The 14,703-nt window shown below is 39.2% G+C and overlaps 1 protein-coding gene across 4 annotated transcripts in view; it reads right to left on the bottom strand.

Moving 5' to 3' along the window:
- The window catches only part of NBAS (NBAS subunit of NRZ tethering complex), a 406,507-nt gene that overhangs the window by 350,327 nt on the left and 41,477 nt on the right, over positions 1 to 14,703 (bottom strand). For all 4 annotated transcript variants that reach the window (XR_012157919.1, XM_073335981.1, XM_073335983.1 and 1 more), the window contains exons 10-11: positions 5,781 to 5,919; positions 4,788 to 4,853 (exon numbers count right to left, since the gene is read on the bottom strand). Coding sequence is in view for 3 of the 4 variants with exons in the window: in XM_073335981.1 (XP_073192082.1) it covers positions 4,788 to 4,853; positions 5,781 to 5,919 (205 nt within the window). In the remaining variant the exon portion in view is untranslated. The remainder of the gene's footprint in view (positions 1 to 4,787; positions 4,854 to 5,780; positions 5,920 to 14,703) is intronic.

The raw sequence follows: 14,703 nt of genomic DNA, 5'->3' as shown, positions 1-14,703 counted from the left end.
ATATTGAATAGCAAGCTTTAAACCTAAAATGACAGCAAGCTTTTGTTAAAAGTTATAACAAACACCACCCACCTAAAATTTTGTGCCTAAACTTCCTGATGGTGTCTGGTTAAATAGTAGATTTCCACTCTGACGAAACAACTGGCATGAGAGCAGTAATATTACTGCCTTGTGCTTTCTATTTCCCTTTGCTGAAAGTTGCAACATTAAGAATTGCACTCTCCTTTTTAGTTTATAAATCAAGATTTGTTCACAGAAGAGAAAGATGGTTATGAAACTGCATAGAAGTGTAAAATAAAAAACCCTACCTGCTAGGCTGAGAGCCTCTCTTGAATGTCATCATGAGTGAACATTAAGAGAGGTCTCTCTGGAAGTCAATACATAACTCAACAATCAGTGCAACTGCTGCTCCTTTGGATGCCCATCATATACATCACACACCTCCAAATCTAGCCTATCAAAAGATTCATGTGTCCTTAGGCAAAGCAGGTTCTGCTACCCCAGTAAACAGTTCACTACCCTTAGGGCAACTGCAGAACAAAATATAGAAAGCTCCAGTAGGCTGGCTTACCACATTTAAGATTGGTCATCTAAGTTGAGAACAGCTGGCTCCACAGGCAAGTCCTCGCTGAGCCTTGGCAACAGTATTAAATAGCTTTTTCAATCTCTCATAAATCACAATAAAATTATACCTCAGGTATTTAAGATGTAATACAATTTCAGGGATTGTAACTTTTGAAGATGAGTGAACAACACTAGTAATCTTTACTCTTAAAATGTAGTGCTGGCAAGAGCAGTAACATTAAAGTTTAGTTCATTTCAATACTAGCCTTTCAGTAAAAACTTACTTGAGCTTCTTTTACATACATATATAATCTACTTCTGTTTCATATTTTCCATTCCTTAATTTGAACACTGAAATACCAGCCCAGAAAATGCTACTATTGAGGGGTCAGTATTAACTTGACAACACCTAGACAAGGGAACAATACTAGGTAGCAGCCAAGCATTTCTTTCCTCAGGGCAGACAAACACCTTTCCATCCTTTCAGTCAATCTGATTGTGACAATGACTGACCAGCTAAGCTTCAGATGTTGGCCAGAGAAAACTCCATGAAGAAGCATTTAAAAGATGGGGGCGGGGGGAGCTTAAGATGAATGTAAATACAAGACCATCTTAGATTGATATCAATGAAGTTACCTAGGGGAGAAATTAACAAGGGGGACTAGAATGTCACAATGCCTAACTTTTCGGTGCCCTACCATGTAGTGGAAGTCATAATCCTGAGTTAGGTGTCCAGGCATGGGGACAGTTAGGCACTTAAGAATGGTATTTGCAAAAGCCACCATGCTAGGCAGGGAGCCACTTAAGCAAGCCAATAAGAGATGCCAAGGAGGGGAGAGCCTAAATCCTGCCCCTCAAAAGGGACTTAGGCACTTAAGTCCAGGCCAAAAGAAAGCACCTTTCTATACTCAGGATTCACAGCCATAAACCCTCTACTGGAGTTAGGTGCCTAAGACAGGTTAGTGTTTTTTCACAAAAAGACAAGATGTGCAGGGTTCAAATCCCTCCTCTGCCTGATGTGGAGAAGGGACTTGGGTCTCTAACCACCCTAGTGAGCATCACTGGGCTATAGAGTCACTCTTAAATATTCATTAGGCCAGAAAGAGTATGTATTTATAGACAGAGAGGCCTGCCCCTAAATATCGTATGGCCCAGTTGGAGAGGTTACAAGAACTTTGAAGGACAGAATTAGAATTTGAAATGATCTTGATAAATTAGAGAATTTGTTTGAAATCAACAAGAAGGAATATAAGACAAGTGAAAACTACTACACTTAGGAAGAAAACAGTCTAATGTATAAATACAAAAAGCAGAATAACTGATTAGGCAGTAGTACTGCTGAAAAGGATCTCTCACTTATAGGGGATCATAAACTGAATATGAGTCAATGTGACACTGTTGCTAAAAAGGCAAAATGTTATTATGGAATATGTTAACAGGGGTGCTGTATGTAAGACAGATGAAGTAATTGTTTCATTCTACTGGGCACTGGTGAGGCCTCAGGTGAAGTACTGTGCCCGGGTTGGCACCCCATTTAAGAAAAATGTGGACAAATTGAAAAGAGTCCAGAGAAAAGGAACAAAAAAGGTATGCAATTTGAAAAACATGACCTGTGAGGGAAAAAGGGCATGTTTAGTCTAGAGAAAAGAAGTATTCCAATATTTTAAGGGTTGTTATAAAGAGAACAGAAATTGATTGCTCTCTATGTCCACTGACGGTAGGACAAGAAGTAATTGGCTTAATCTGCAGCAAGGGAGACTTAGGTTTGATATCAGGACACACTTTCAAACTATAAAGGACAGTTAAATACTGGAAAAGACAGTTAACTTTTTTCATAACTGATGTTCTTAGAGATGTGTTTCTCATGTGCATTCCATTGTAGGTGTGTGCGCTTGCCACATGCACCGGTGCCAGAAGTTTTTCCCTCAGTAGTATCCATAGGGAACCGGCTCTGGCGCCCTCAGTGGCATGTGAATGCCGCGGTATAAGGGGAGCTGCCGGCTCCCCCCACCCTCAGTTCCTTCTTGCCGGAAACTCCGACGCTGGGGAAGAAGGGCAGGTCATGGAATGGACATGAGCAACACATCTCCATTGTAGGTGACTCCCAGGCAGTACAGCTCAACATATAGGACGTGGACTGTAGGTTCCTTGCGTTACAGCCAAAAATACTCTAGTACAAATCTATAAATCTATTATAATAAAACAAACAAATAAAACCCATAAGAAAAGATATATAAGCAAGGAGGCTAGCCCTATGCGCTACAATCACATCCCCTCTTAGTCGTCTCTTTTCCAAGCTGAGAAGTCACAATCTTATTAATCACTCCTCATAAGGCAGCTGTTCTATATCCCTAATCATTTTTGTTGCCCTCTTCTGAACCTTTCCCAAGTCCAATATATATTTTTTGAGATGGGGCAACCACATCTGCATGTAGTATTCAAGATGTGGGCATACCCTGGATTTATATAGAGGCAATATGATATTTTCAGTCTTATTCTCTATCCCTTTCTTAATGATTCCCAAAATTCTGTTAACTTTTTTGACTGCCGCTGCACATTGAGTGGATATTTCCAGAGAACTATCCACAACGACTCCAAGATATCTTTCCTGAGTGGTAACAGCTAATTTAGACCCCATCATTTTATATGTATAGCTGGGATTATGTTTTCCAATGTGCACTACTTTGCATTTATCAACATTGAATTTCATCTGCCATTTTGTTGCCCAGTCCCCCAGTTTTGCAAGATCCTTTTGTAGCTCTTTGCAGCCTGCTTGGGACTTACACATTGCACATATTAGCAAAGACTTTCTGCACCTGCCATCTGGGGTAACAAGTTAGACTTAAGATAAAGTAAAAATCACTGGATCTGTTTCAGTCATAAAATATCCTGAAAATTATGAGTTCTCTATGAGCAGGACTGATGATGCCAGGTAATTTATGAAACAAGAGTAAATAAAGTGAAGTAAAGCCAAATCAGCAACAGAGCAACAGTCTGCCAACAAAACAAAGTCCCTGAAAAAGCAATTTGATAACTCTTGCCAGTTACCTGATTTAAAGCTAAATACTACTAGTACTGCAGAGGTTCTCAAACTGTGGTCCATGGACCACCAGTGGTCCGTGAGCTCCATTCAGGTGGTCCTCAGATAGTTCCCTCTAAGGTGCATGCCTTGGTGGTCACACACGAGAGAATGAAGGGCCACCAACCTAATTAGTGGAGCTGCACAGGTGTGGCTCCACTAATTCGGTGCCTGGACCCTGGAGAAGACGCACATGTAAGGTGAGGTGGTGGCTGGGGGGGGCAGGAATAGGGGGTACGTGGGAGGGGGCAGTGGGGTGAGAAGAGGGGGTGGGGGGAATTTGGGATGTGCAGGGCTGCAGCAGCCAGAGAAAGAAGTGACTTTCCCCAGCTGCAGGGCTGTGGCTGCCAGGGAGAGACGGCCCTCCTTCCCAGTCTCAGCTCTGTGGCTACTGCGGCGAGGGAGAAACCCCTCTCCTTCCCAGCCCCAGCTCAGGGGCTGCTGCGGTGGATGAGAGGGGAGAGACCGCTCGCCCCCTCAGCCCCAGCCCCAACCCCAGCTTGGGGGCTGCCGCGACAGGGGAGAGAGAGGACACATCCATCGTATTAGAAAGGTAAGACTACTGATATTAAAATATATGAGTTGTGTGCTTTTATTTGTAGAACAAAAAAAGTCAATTATTATTACTTTTTTTTAATATAGTGCTTTTAGCCAAAGCTTTTTACAATAGTTAGCTAATGGTACAAACAACATTTGGAAAGATCATTAAGTGGCCCGCCGAGACCCTCAGCAATTTTCAAGTGGTCCATGGAAAAAAAAAAAAGTTTGAGAACCACTGTATTATTGCATTAGAGTGTGTTTTCAGCAAAAATTCTAATCAGGTTAATTTTTAATCTATCTAAATTAAAAAGAAAAGGAGGACATGTGGCACCTTAGAGACTAACCAATTTATTTGAGCATGAGCTTTCGTGAGCTTTCGTGAGCTGAAGTGAGCTGTAGCTCACGAAAGCTCATGCTCAAATAAATTGGTTAGTCTCTAAGGTGCCACACGTCGTCCTTTTCTTTTTGCGAATACAGACTAACACGGCTGCTACTCTGAAACCTGTCTAAATTAAGTTACTTCAAGTCAGTTAGATTCCTCTTTCATGTAAACCCAAATCTAAATGAATAAGAGTGCTACTAGTGTTAAGGAGGAACGTATTACCTGTTCTGTTCCTTGTCTGCTGTAAAATCTGAAATTCATAATCCTTAATAATCCGCTTCTCTTTGCCTGTTAAAACAGGAGTGTATCACACACTAAGATTAAAGACAGTCTTTGATTTATGCAGTAAAAATTAAATCAAATCTGGGGAGTAATAAAACAATCAAGAAAGAATACATTATTCTGCAGCATTCTCTCAGCTTTGTGAAAATTTTAAAATACTCAAGAATTATTTTAATATTTATGTATTAAAATGTCACTTCATGTGAATGTTGCAACAGGTGAAATTTGCTTATGAATTACTCGGACTACGTATGCCTGTTTCCATGAAAAGGCACCACCAGCTTGCAACTAAATTATGCCGTGCTAGAACATTTAATACATATTGCCAAGTATACACATTAGAACTTTTCACATGCTAAAATATAAACTGGTTTACCGTACTAAGCTAAATAGAAACGAATTTCAGCGTACCCATGTAGGATACACCAGTTTAACTACAATGAGTTTTATTATGCCAGTGTAAGTTTTGTGTATGCTACAGCCCTAAGAAAAGGGTTAGAATTAGGCTTATTTCAAACTGAGCTAAGACTAAAATATTTTCAAAATATACAGGTGAAAAATAACCTAATCCATGACTGGGCTCCTAACTGCTCTGCAATACTAGTAATAAATAGTTTTAAGACAAGTGAAAGCTTTGATGAGACCTATTTTTTATAAAACCATGTTGACATTAATTATATTCCTGCCTTTTAAGTCTTTATCAACTGAATCCTGTGTCAGCTTTTCCATTATTTTGCCTGGGATTGATTTAATGCTGACCAGCCTACAGTTGCCCAAGTCATTCTGACTGAATACTGGCATAACAGTATCTCTAATATGGAAACATGCTATGGTGTTGGAAAAGAAAGCAACCTACATAAAGTTTCTCTTTATGTAATCAGAGTAACTATAATATTCTTCCAACAGAAAAATGAGGACTCCAAAGCTACTTACTGTCCCAGTATCATCTTCATAACTAGTGACCTGTTTATAATGGGGAGATCCAGAAAGAACTCTCCAAGCAGATATTCCACAACTAGTTGCTTTAGATACTCCAGCTTCATCTGTTTCACAGCCACCCACAAGCAAAAGCCTATAAACACAAAAACTTTTATTACTGAAAGCAGGTTTCTGTTTTGTTTTGCCTACTGCAGGAGTCCAAATATATATTTTGTAATTCCATTTAACAGGAGTATAATAGCTTTACCCAAAATGAATAAAACCATGCATTAAAATAGCATCTAAAAGCCCCAACTAAGGATAAGCCTACACTACACAATTAGCTTGGGATCTTTTACCCAAGTTTTAGCCTTAACCTCCCCATACCGTGCACACAAAAAAAACAAAGCTTGACTTCGGTTTGGAGGCATTTTAAACCTGGGCCAGCTTACTTGGCTGGCAGTAAGGGTGAGAACCTGGGTTCCACTTTAACTCTGGCTGGAACCCGCCCATTTTGCCGTAATGACACAAGCTAAATCACATGAGTGAAGTGAGGACCCAAGTGAAATCACTAAAGCGCTGGTAGTCCTCCTATGCCCTTTCCAAAGAACAAACAAGTTCTCCCTCAATTGACAGGGAAAAAAATCTAAAGCATCTCATCACAAAGAACCATGGGAGTGCAGGCCTGAGACCTCATCAACTCACTGCCCCCAGCCTCCCCACCCCCAACCATATTAAACCAGCCTTGGGTGAAACTCAGGGAGTTCATCACTAAAATTGAAAAAAGGAATGTTCTGCTGCTGATAAAGCACCCCCACCCCAGGAATGTCCTTAACGAGAGTTATAACCACCAAGGTTGTAAAGACGCTGGGAAATTGGGGAGGATACAGAGAGAGATTCAACAAATGGTAAAATAAGCTCTGACCAGTGTTTTATGCTGACCATCTGCACAAATAGAGGTGGTCACAATTAAGTTACAATTTGGGCATGAAAGACAAAATGTAAAGAACTAGGGAAGGAAGAGGACACATAGGTGCCAGTGCATAATCGGTTAACATTTTTGTTACTTCGGAGTGTGGGATAATGTGATAGGTTTAGTAAATTTGAAGGAGTTTTATCTATATAATGTAAATGAAGAACAATGCTCTTTGGGAACCATTTCCAGACTGCAGTTCAACACCAAGCTGATGGGACTCTGACCCCTCTGCACAACCATAATGTGCAGAGGCATCTCAGGAACCTCCAGATGAATGAATCCTGACTGGACATTGAGTGAAATCTGTCTGTATATTGGGAATGGTGAGCATAAGAGGTTTGCTTGGTATATGTATTCTGTGTGTTGCTAATAAATAGATGTTTACAGCTGGTACTTAAATTGACCAGGTTTCTTCCTGAGCCCAGTGGGTAAGGATAGGTGCCTTACACCCTGAGCCCTCGGAAGGGAAAGGGTGGGGGTGCCTAGATTGATTGGTCACACCTTGAGCTTTTGGTAGGGTATAGGCAGGGTGCCCTAAACTGAGCAGGTAACACCAAGCACACAGGCAAGTGCAGAAACTATGAGAACGTAATAACAGGTAAGGCTATACAGCTGGGACACTCATACCCAGGCTGAATAAACCCAGGTGCCAATCACTGAGGTTAACTGTGCAGTGTAGACATAGCCTAAGACTGGAATCCCACTGTGTTTGGTGCTGTTCCTAGAAGCAGGAAGAAATGGTCATTTCCCCCAAAGAGTTTGCAATCTAAATAGACAAAACAGACAGATTCTGAAAAAGGAAGTATATTATCCGCATTTTACAGATAGGAAATGGAAAGACAGATTTTGTTTTAAGCATGTACTTAAACTTTAAGTTATGATTACTCCCATTTAAATCAAGCAAGTCTTTTCAGGAACAGGGTCTAGTTGATTTCTTCCATGCCTCAGAAAATATGCTTCAGAGTTGGGCACTGCCCCCAGATGTCCCAACTCTCAGCCAACTTATACCCACAAAACTATCTTTTCCTCTCTGTGCTAAGTCAACTTCATCCTTGATATATCTCAAATGATGTCAATCAAGCTCACCAAAGATGAATTGGGCCCAGTGTATGAGTTACTTATATATTCTGATATATTTTTTCCCATCTCTGAGGTCCAAAATAAGATATGCTAATATATAGGTAAATTATATTTTCCCCAAGAAAGTTAAAAAAAACTAACAAACACACATTCAAAGACTTGAGATTCTTTAACAAGAACAAAGATATACTCAAAATATGTTGCTGGAGCAAACGTCAGCAAAAAGTTTACATCATCATACTATTTTAACATTTAGTTGCATATTTATAAATAAAAATAAAAAACACAAAACAGAAGGCCAAAACAGCTTATTCTATCAACTACCACCTATACTAAGTGTAGATAAAATTTCATCTTAGTATATAGCAGTATAACCTACACATCACTGCATGTATATCTGTTAGTAATATTGTTAATTACACACAGTAGAAAACATGAAGATATGGAAAAAACACCATTTGATAACACTATAAAACATACAACTAGTGCCGATTACTACTAAAAGGAAAAAAACAACACTTTTTCCCTTAAGCCCCTATGATTACTGTGAAACAAGCAGTTTCAGTATTTTAGAAACTAGTGATTACTTTGAAAAGAATTTTGAGAACATAGCCCTATGCTAGTATTTTGTATTGTGCATATGACATTTAAAAAATAAGCAATCAAAGTAAAAATATTTGTACACAAGGAACAATCAATCTGGGAAAGAAATGAGTAAAAAAATTAACAAGCTGGGTAACAATCGTATAGCCTCAATGTTCAAGATGTGTGACTGCTGAAAGTTTCTGCCACCTAGTGGTTGAGATGTAAATAAAGCTTGTTCATGGTTAAAATGCATTCCCAGATAGCTGATTTACTACCATAGCAAAACTAAAACTCAGGATTTCACCTAGCAATATGGAACCACCCTAGGTAACGCTCAACTTTGCTTGGATAGTTCAAAATAATATTTAAAAGTGAAACGTTCTGCTTAAATTGAATGTGGTCCAACGGATGTTCTTATTAATTTTAAAAACTTTAAAAATATTATCTAATTTAATTTGGGCTAATCAGCATGAATTGAGTAACATTTGATTACAGAAGAGAAAGAGCATCTCTTCACTTTTATTACTACTGTATCTAGTAGCCTAACTGAAACCTCTCAGCACCATGTTAATCCTCTACAGCACTGGAATGGAACGTGACCAAGTGGCTACTCGGGACTTTAAACAACTTTTTTTTTAAATTTATATCCATACCTAATTATAGACCCAATCATTTCATGGATAAACCATACTTCTGTTTCACATGCTAATACAGCAAGAACCTAAGTACAATGGATGCCCCTCCTCTCCCTTCCTATTGTGAGGAGCCTGGAATAAATAAAATTATAGACATATTTTATATTGCAAAAATATGTACGTAGTAGTAATTTTTAATGTTGAATATTTGTTTATTGCTGTATTGTGCTGCTTCTGTTTTTGCCAATAGTCATGTCAATTATGGAAATAAAAAAAAAAATGAGAACTATCCCATTAAAAACAGAATGGGGCACTTGAAGTGGACCTTTGCTTGGACCTGTGAGCATGTGAATTTGTGCATGTGTACTGAGGAACACATATGGTTGAGAATGGAGAAGCCCCAACTTATACACAGTTCCCAAAAGAGTGTGAGAATTCAGGTCTTAATAGAAGTCACCCTTAATGAATCTGAAATCTCATCACTGAAGGGGTAATTCTCTTCCTTACATTATATACTTTATTGTCTACCTTGTTTTGCCTTGAGAGGTTTTAATAGTTGGGTTAACAGTGAAATTATTCAACCATTTTGTCTATAATTGTACATATTTTAGGAGTTTACCATCTAAATAAAAGTTTGATATAAATGCAAGTAAAAAACACTTTGAACATGAGGTGTTTTTATTTGTAAAATTACTGCCAGTATGTCATAAAGCATTTATACAACATGTAACAGAAACATATTATTTAACCTTTTTTGCCTCTTTCCAAGAAGCAAGAAAAAAAGACACATTCTTCTCCCCACCAACACAAGTACTGGTTAAAATGGTGAAGGAAACAGAAGGACCTTGCACTGTGTCCTGAAGTCAGCTTCTCGCTTTGTCAGACCAATGGGGAAACCATGCTACAGAGTCAGTAACCCTCTTTTGAGGATGCCCTGCCACGATCACTTTAACTTTTACACATAGAGCCTGTTAGCTTGAGCACTTCAAATGAACTCTGTTGCTGCAGCAACTCATGGGGCAGAACACAGTTTTTCAGCAAGCCAACATCAAGTCACATGTAATAATTTAGGGCCCTCTCCAACTCTAAATAACCCAGTGAAAAATCTTCCTTTGCATTCCATAGGATTTTGATTAAGCTGTTTTATATAAAAAAAATCAACCCCCTGAATAGCACTTGGAATCAAATGAAGCTCCAGGATAATGACATTATCTCTGACTACTGCATCCACAGCAATGAGTCAGAGGAGAAAGAAAGAAAAAGGAAATCCCACAGAAGTTTGCTAGTGCACAATGTTCTTCTAACAGGGTTGTTGTAGTTTTTGTTTTTCTTTTAAGATTTGAATGGGGTTATTTTTGCTGCGTTTGAGGGCTTTGGGGAGAAGGTTGAATGCAATATCCTAGTTTAAGGAAAAACGTAAACCCAAATTCTATTGTGTACAACTGAAATGATCTTCCCCATCATGGATCATGATCAGAACCGTAAAAAGAGTTAGCTAACAGTAGAGTTTCAGAGAGAGTATCTCCAGCTAGACTCAGTGCTTGGAGGCAACAAGACTTGGAGAGTGGTGTATTTGGTCCATCTGTGGGTTGTCTGTTTGTTCTCTATATACAGGGTGTGTAGGTAGGCTGTGGGTCCCTGAGTAAGCCCTTGGAGCTTTGATCAGTGCTTTGCTAAAAGCTGCAAGACTCCAGCCTTGGGAGCTTTGATCAGCCCAGCTGTTTGAAGTCGGAGTGGCTAATCACTCCCTGTTGGTGAGGGGAAAAGCTGAGCTCAGCTAAGCAGGGAAGATTTGGTATAAAATGTCACTTGCTAGATGAACTCGAGAGCCATGAATAGAGGCAGCTAACAGAACAAGGGAGGAGTTTGGAGAGGGAGTGTGAGACACTTTCCTTCCAGAATCAGCACTACTGATATCAAGATGACAAGCAATGGAACAATGGTGGTGACCTGCAACAGATGTGCCAGGTTCTTTTTCCTGCCTGAAGACAGAAAGGATTTCTTGTGCATGAAGTGCAAATTGGTGGCTGTGCAAGAGTAAAAGATTTTTGGATTGGACGGACAAATTGAGATACTACTAAAAATCAGAGAAGCTGAGGAGTTCCTAGACAACCAGATTCAGGAAACACCAGTACCTCAGGGAGAATGGAGCTGGCCATAAAGGAATAAGTGAGAGGCAACCAGAGAGGAGGCCTGGTAGATCATAATCACTAATCAATAGGTCAGAGCAGCAGTCTCCACTATTGGGGACAGGTGAGGACAGGCAGAGTGTGGCTAGCAGAAAGAGAAGAAAACAGGAGGAATTCCATACAGCTACAAGTTTCGAATTGATACGAAGTCCTCAACATGGACAGAATGGAAGATACCTCTCAAGATCCAGCATATCCGAAGGAACAGTGAGATTTTCGGGATATGGGTAGATGGGGGCTTGATCCAACCGATAAAAAAAGTCAACCTTACCCACTAAGAAGTTCTCCAACCATCCCAGGAAGACAGATGATCCTTTCAGAAGATTCAATACTCAGAAGAATAGAAAGAACATTCTGAAAGAGGCAAGTGGAGAACAGGACGGCATGCTGCCTTCCCGGAGTTAAAACATGAGACATTACTCTAAGATTAGACAGGCTTCAGAACTCTACAGGCAAGGATCCCCTAGTCATGGTTCATGTCAACATTAATGACACTGTATCACAGAATACCTCAAAGATAGTAGATGACTTCAGAGAACTCAGAAGCATGAAGAAGAATGTCCAATTGATCTTCTCAGAGATCCGTCCTGTCCCATGAGTAAGGAAGACAGAATTCAGAAGATTCTGGAAGTGAATTACTGGCTAGGTAAATGGTGTAGGGTTTGGTTTTGTGCAACATTGGTCGACCTTCTATGGGGGACGAGGGGCTACATAGTTTGGATTTCCTCCACCTCAGTAAAAGGAGGCCCCATCTCCTTGGAGGCAGGCTAGCTAGAGCAGTCAGGAGGAGGTTAAACTAATAGCACAAGGGAAGAGTAAGGAGAGGCAAGATATGAGCACTCAGCATAACATCGAGATGTGGAGAACAAAATTAATCAAGGAAGCAAAGGACAAGAGAAAAAAAACTCTTGAATTCCTTATACACTAATGCTAAGAGCCTAGGTAGCAAACAAGAGGAATTCAAACTACTCGTTTATGAGCATAAGTTGGTACTAGTTGGTACTACTGAAACATGGTAGGAAGATTCGCAAAATTGGAATATTAAAAATCTATAGTTATAACCTATTTAGGAGGAATCAGGTGAGCAAAAGGGGAATGAGAGTAGCATTCAACATCAAAAATGTCATTACTTGTTTCCAGTTACAGATAATGAAGTTGAATGTTTATGGATCAATGTCCCAACAGATAAAGCATAAGGTGGGATATTAGTTGGTATCTATTACAAAGACCACCAAATCACGAGGAAACAGGATGACCGTCTCCTTATGCACCTATCTATAATGTGTAGGGGGGAAAAGCTGTGTGATCATGGGGCACTTCCGTTTGAGTGGCATATGCTAGGTCTCATGCTGCCAGTACTAAAACATGGTTGAAATTTCTAAATATTATAGAGAACAATTTTCTAACCAAGAGTGTTGCAGTCAATATGGGGGAATTCTATATTAGACCTTGTGTTCACAGATAAAGAGGATCTGATCCAGAACTAAAAATGATAGCAGCTTAGGTGCAAATGATCATGACTTGATGACATTTATACTGTGCAAGCAGAATGAAGTCCATACCAGTAAGATATATACTTGGTGCTTTAACAGGACCAATTTCACAAAGCTGATAAGCCAAAGCATGCGGGAGAAAGAATTTAATCAGAAAAATGTGAATGATAATTGGGAATCATTTAAAAACCCATTACTAGATGCCCAAAACACCACAATCCCACAACTAAGGAAGACGGTCGTGCTGGTTAAAAAAACAACTTGATTTAGAGAGCAAATTAAGGCAGCTATAAAATATATATAGCAAATGGAAGAAAACGGACATTGAATCGTAATTCAATAGTAATGAATACAAATACAAATGAATGAATAAAAATCTGCAGTTAAGAACTGTAGAAAATTTATATAGGAAACAAAGGGACACAAGAAAATAACTATGCCCATCAGAGTTAAGGACAATAAAAAGGATTTTTTAAAGTATATTAGGAACAAACAGAATTCTGACAATAGTACTGATCCATTACTAGATGGAAATGGTAGAATTATCAATAAATATTTCTGTTCTGTATTTAGGGAAAAAGTAAAGTATGCAGTCTCATCAAAGGGTGATAACACTCTTTCCATTCCACTATCTCTCTGGAAGACATTAAATAGAAGCTACTAAAGTTAGACATTTTTAAATCAGCAAGTCCAGATAACTCTCATCCAAGAGTTTTAAAAGAGCTGGCTGAAGAGCTTGCTTGACCACTAATGTTAATTTTCAATAAGCCTTGCAGCACCAGGGAAGCTCCAGAAGACTGGAAGAAAGATAATGTTCCAATAGTTTAAAAGGGTAAACAAGATAACCTGAGACATTATAGGCTTGTCTGACGTCAATCACAGGCAAAATGATGAAGCAGCTGATACAGTACTTGATTAATAAAGAACTAAGGAAAGGTAATGTAATTAATGCAAATCAACATGGGTTGATGGAAAATGGATCTTGATTTTTGTTTAAAATGAGATTACAAGTTTGATAAAGGAAATAGTGCTGATGTAATAGATTTCTGCAAAGTGTTCGACTTGGTGCTGCACCACGTTTTGATTAAAAACTAAAAATAAAAAATTACATGGCTCACATTAAGTGGACTAAAAATTGGCTAACTGATAGGTATAAATATGCAACTGTAAACAGGGAATCATGATCGAGCGGGTCTGCTTCCAGTGGGATCCCGCAGAGACCAATTCTTGGCCCTCTGGTACGTAACCTATCATTTAAATCTGCTTCTGTACCAGGTGACCGTAGGATAGCTAATTTGACACCATTTTTTTAAAAAGGCGACAGAGGCAAACTCGGCGATTACAGGCTGATAAGCCTAACTTCAGTACCAGGCAACTGGTTGAAACTACAATTAAAAACAGAATTATCAGACATATAGATGAATACAATTTGTTGGGGAAGAAGTCAACATGGTGTTTGTAAATGGAAATCACACCTCACCAATCTATTAGAATTCTTTGAGGGGTCAACCAGCATGTGCACAAAGTTGATCCAGTGGATATAGTTTACTTAGATTTTCAGAAAGCCTTTGACAAGAACCCTCAGCAAAGGCTCTTAAGCAAAATAAGCAGTCATGGGATAAGAGGGAAGGTTCTGTTATGGATCAGTAACTGGTTGAAATATAGGAAACAAAGAGGAGAATAAATGGCTAGTTTTCACAATGGAGAGAAGTAAATAGTGGTGTCCCCCAGGGGTATGTACTGTGACCAGTACTGTTCAACATATTCATAAATGATCTGGGAAAAGGGGTAAAAAGTGAGGTAGCAAAATTTGCAGATGATATAAAACTACTCAAGATAGTTAAGTCCAAAGCAGACTGTGAAGAGTTACAAAGGGATCTCACAAAACTGGGTGACTGGGCAACAAAATGGCAGATGAAATTCAATGTTGATAAATGCAAAGTACTGCACATTAGAAAACATAACCCTATTATACCTACA

This window comes from Lepidochelys kempii, chromosome 3 (assembly GCF_965140265.1).
Source record: "Lepidochelys kempii isolate rLepKem1 chromosome 3, rLepKem1.hap2, whole genome shotgun sequence".
Taxonomy (NCBI): Eukaryota; Metazoa; Chordata; order Testudines; family Cheloniidae; genus Lepidochelys; species Lepidochelys kempii.
This window is presented reverse-complemented; position numbering and strand designations above follow the sequence as displayed.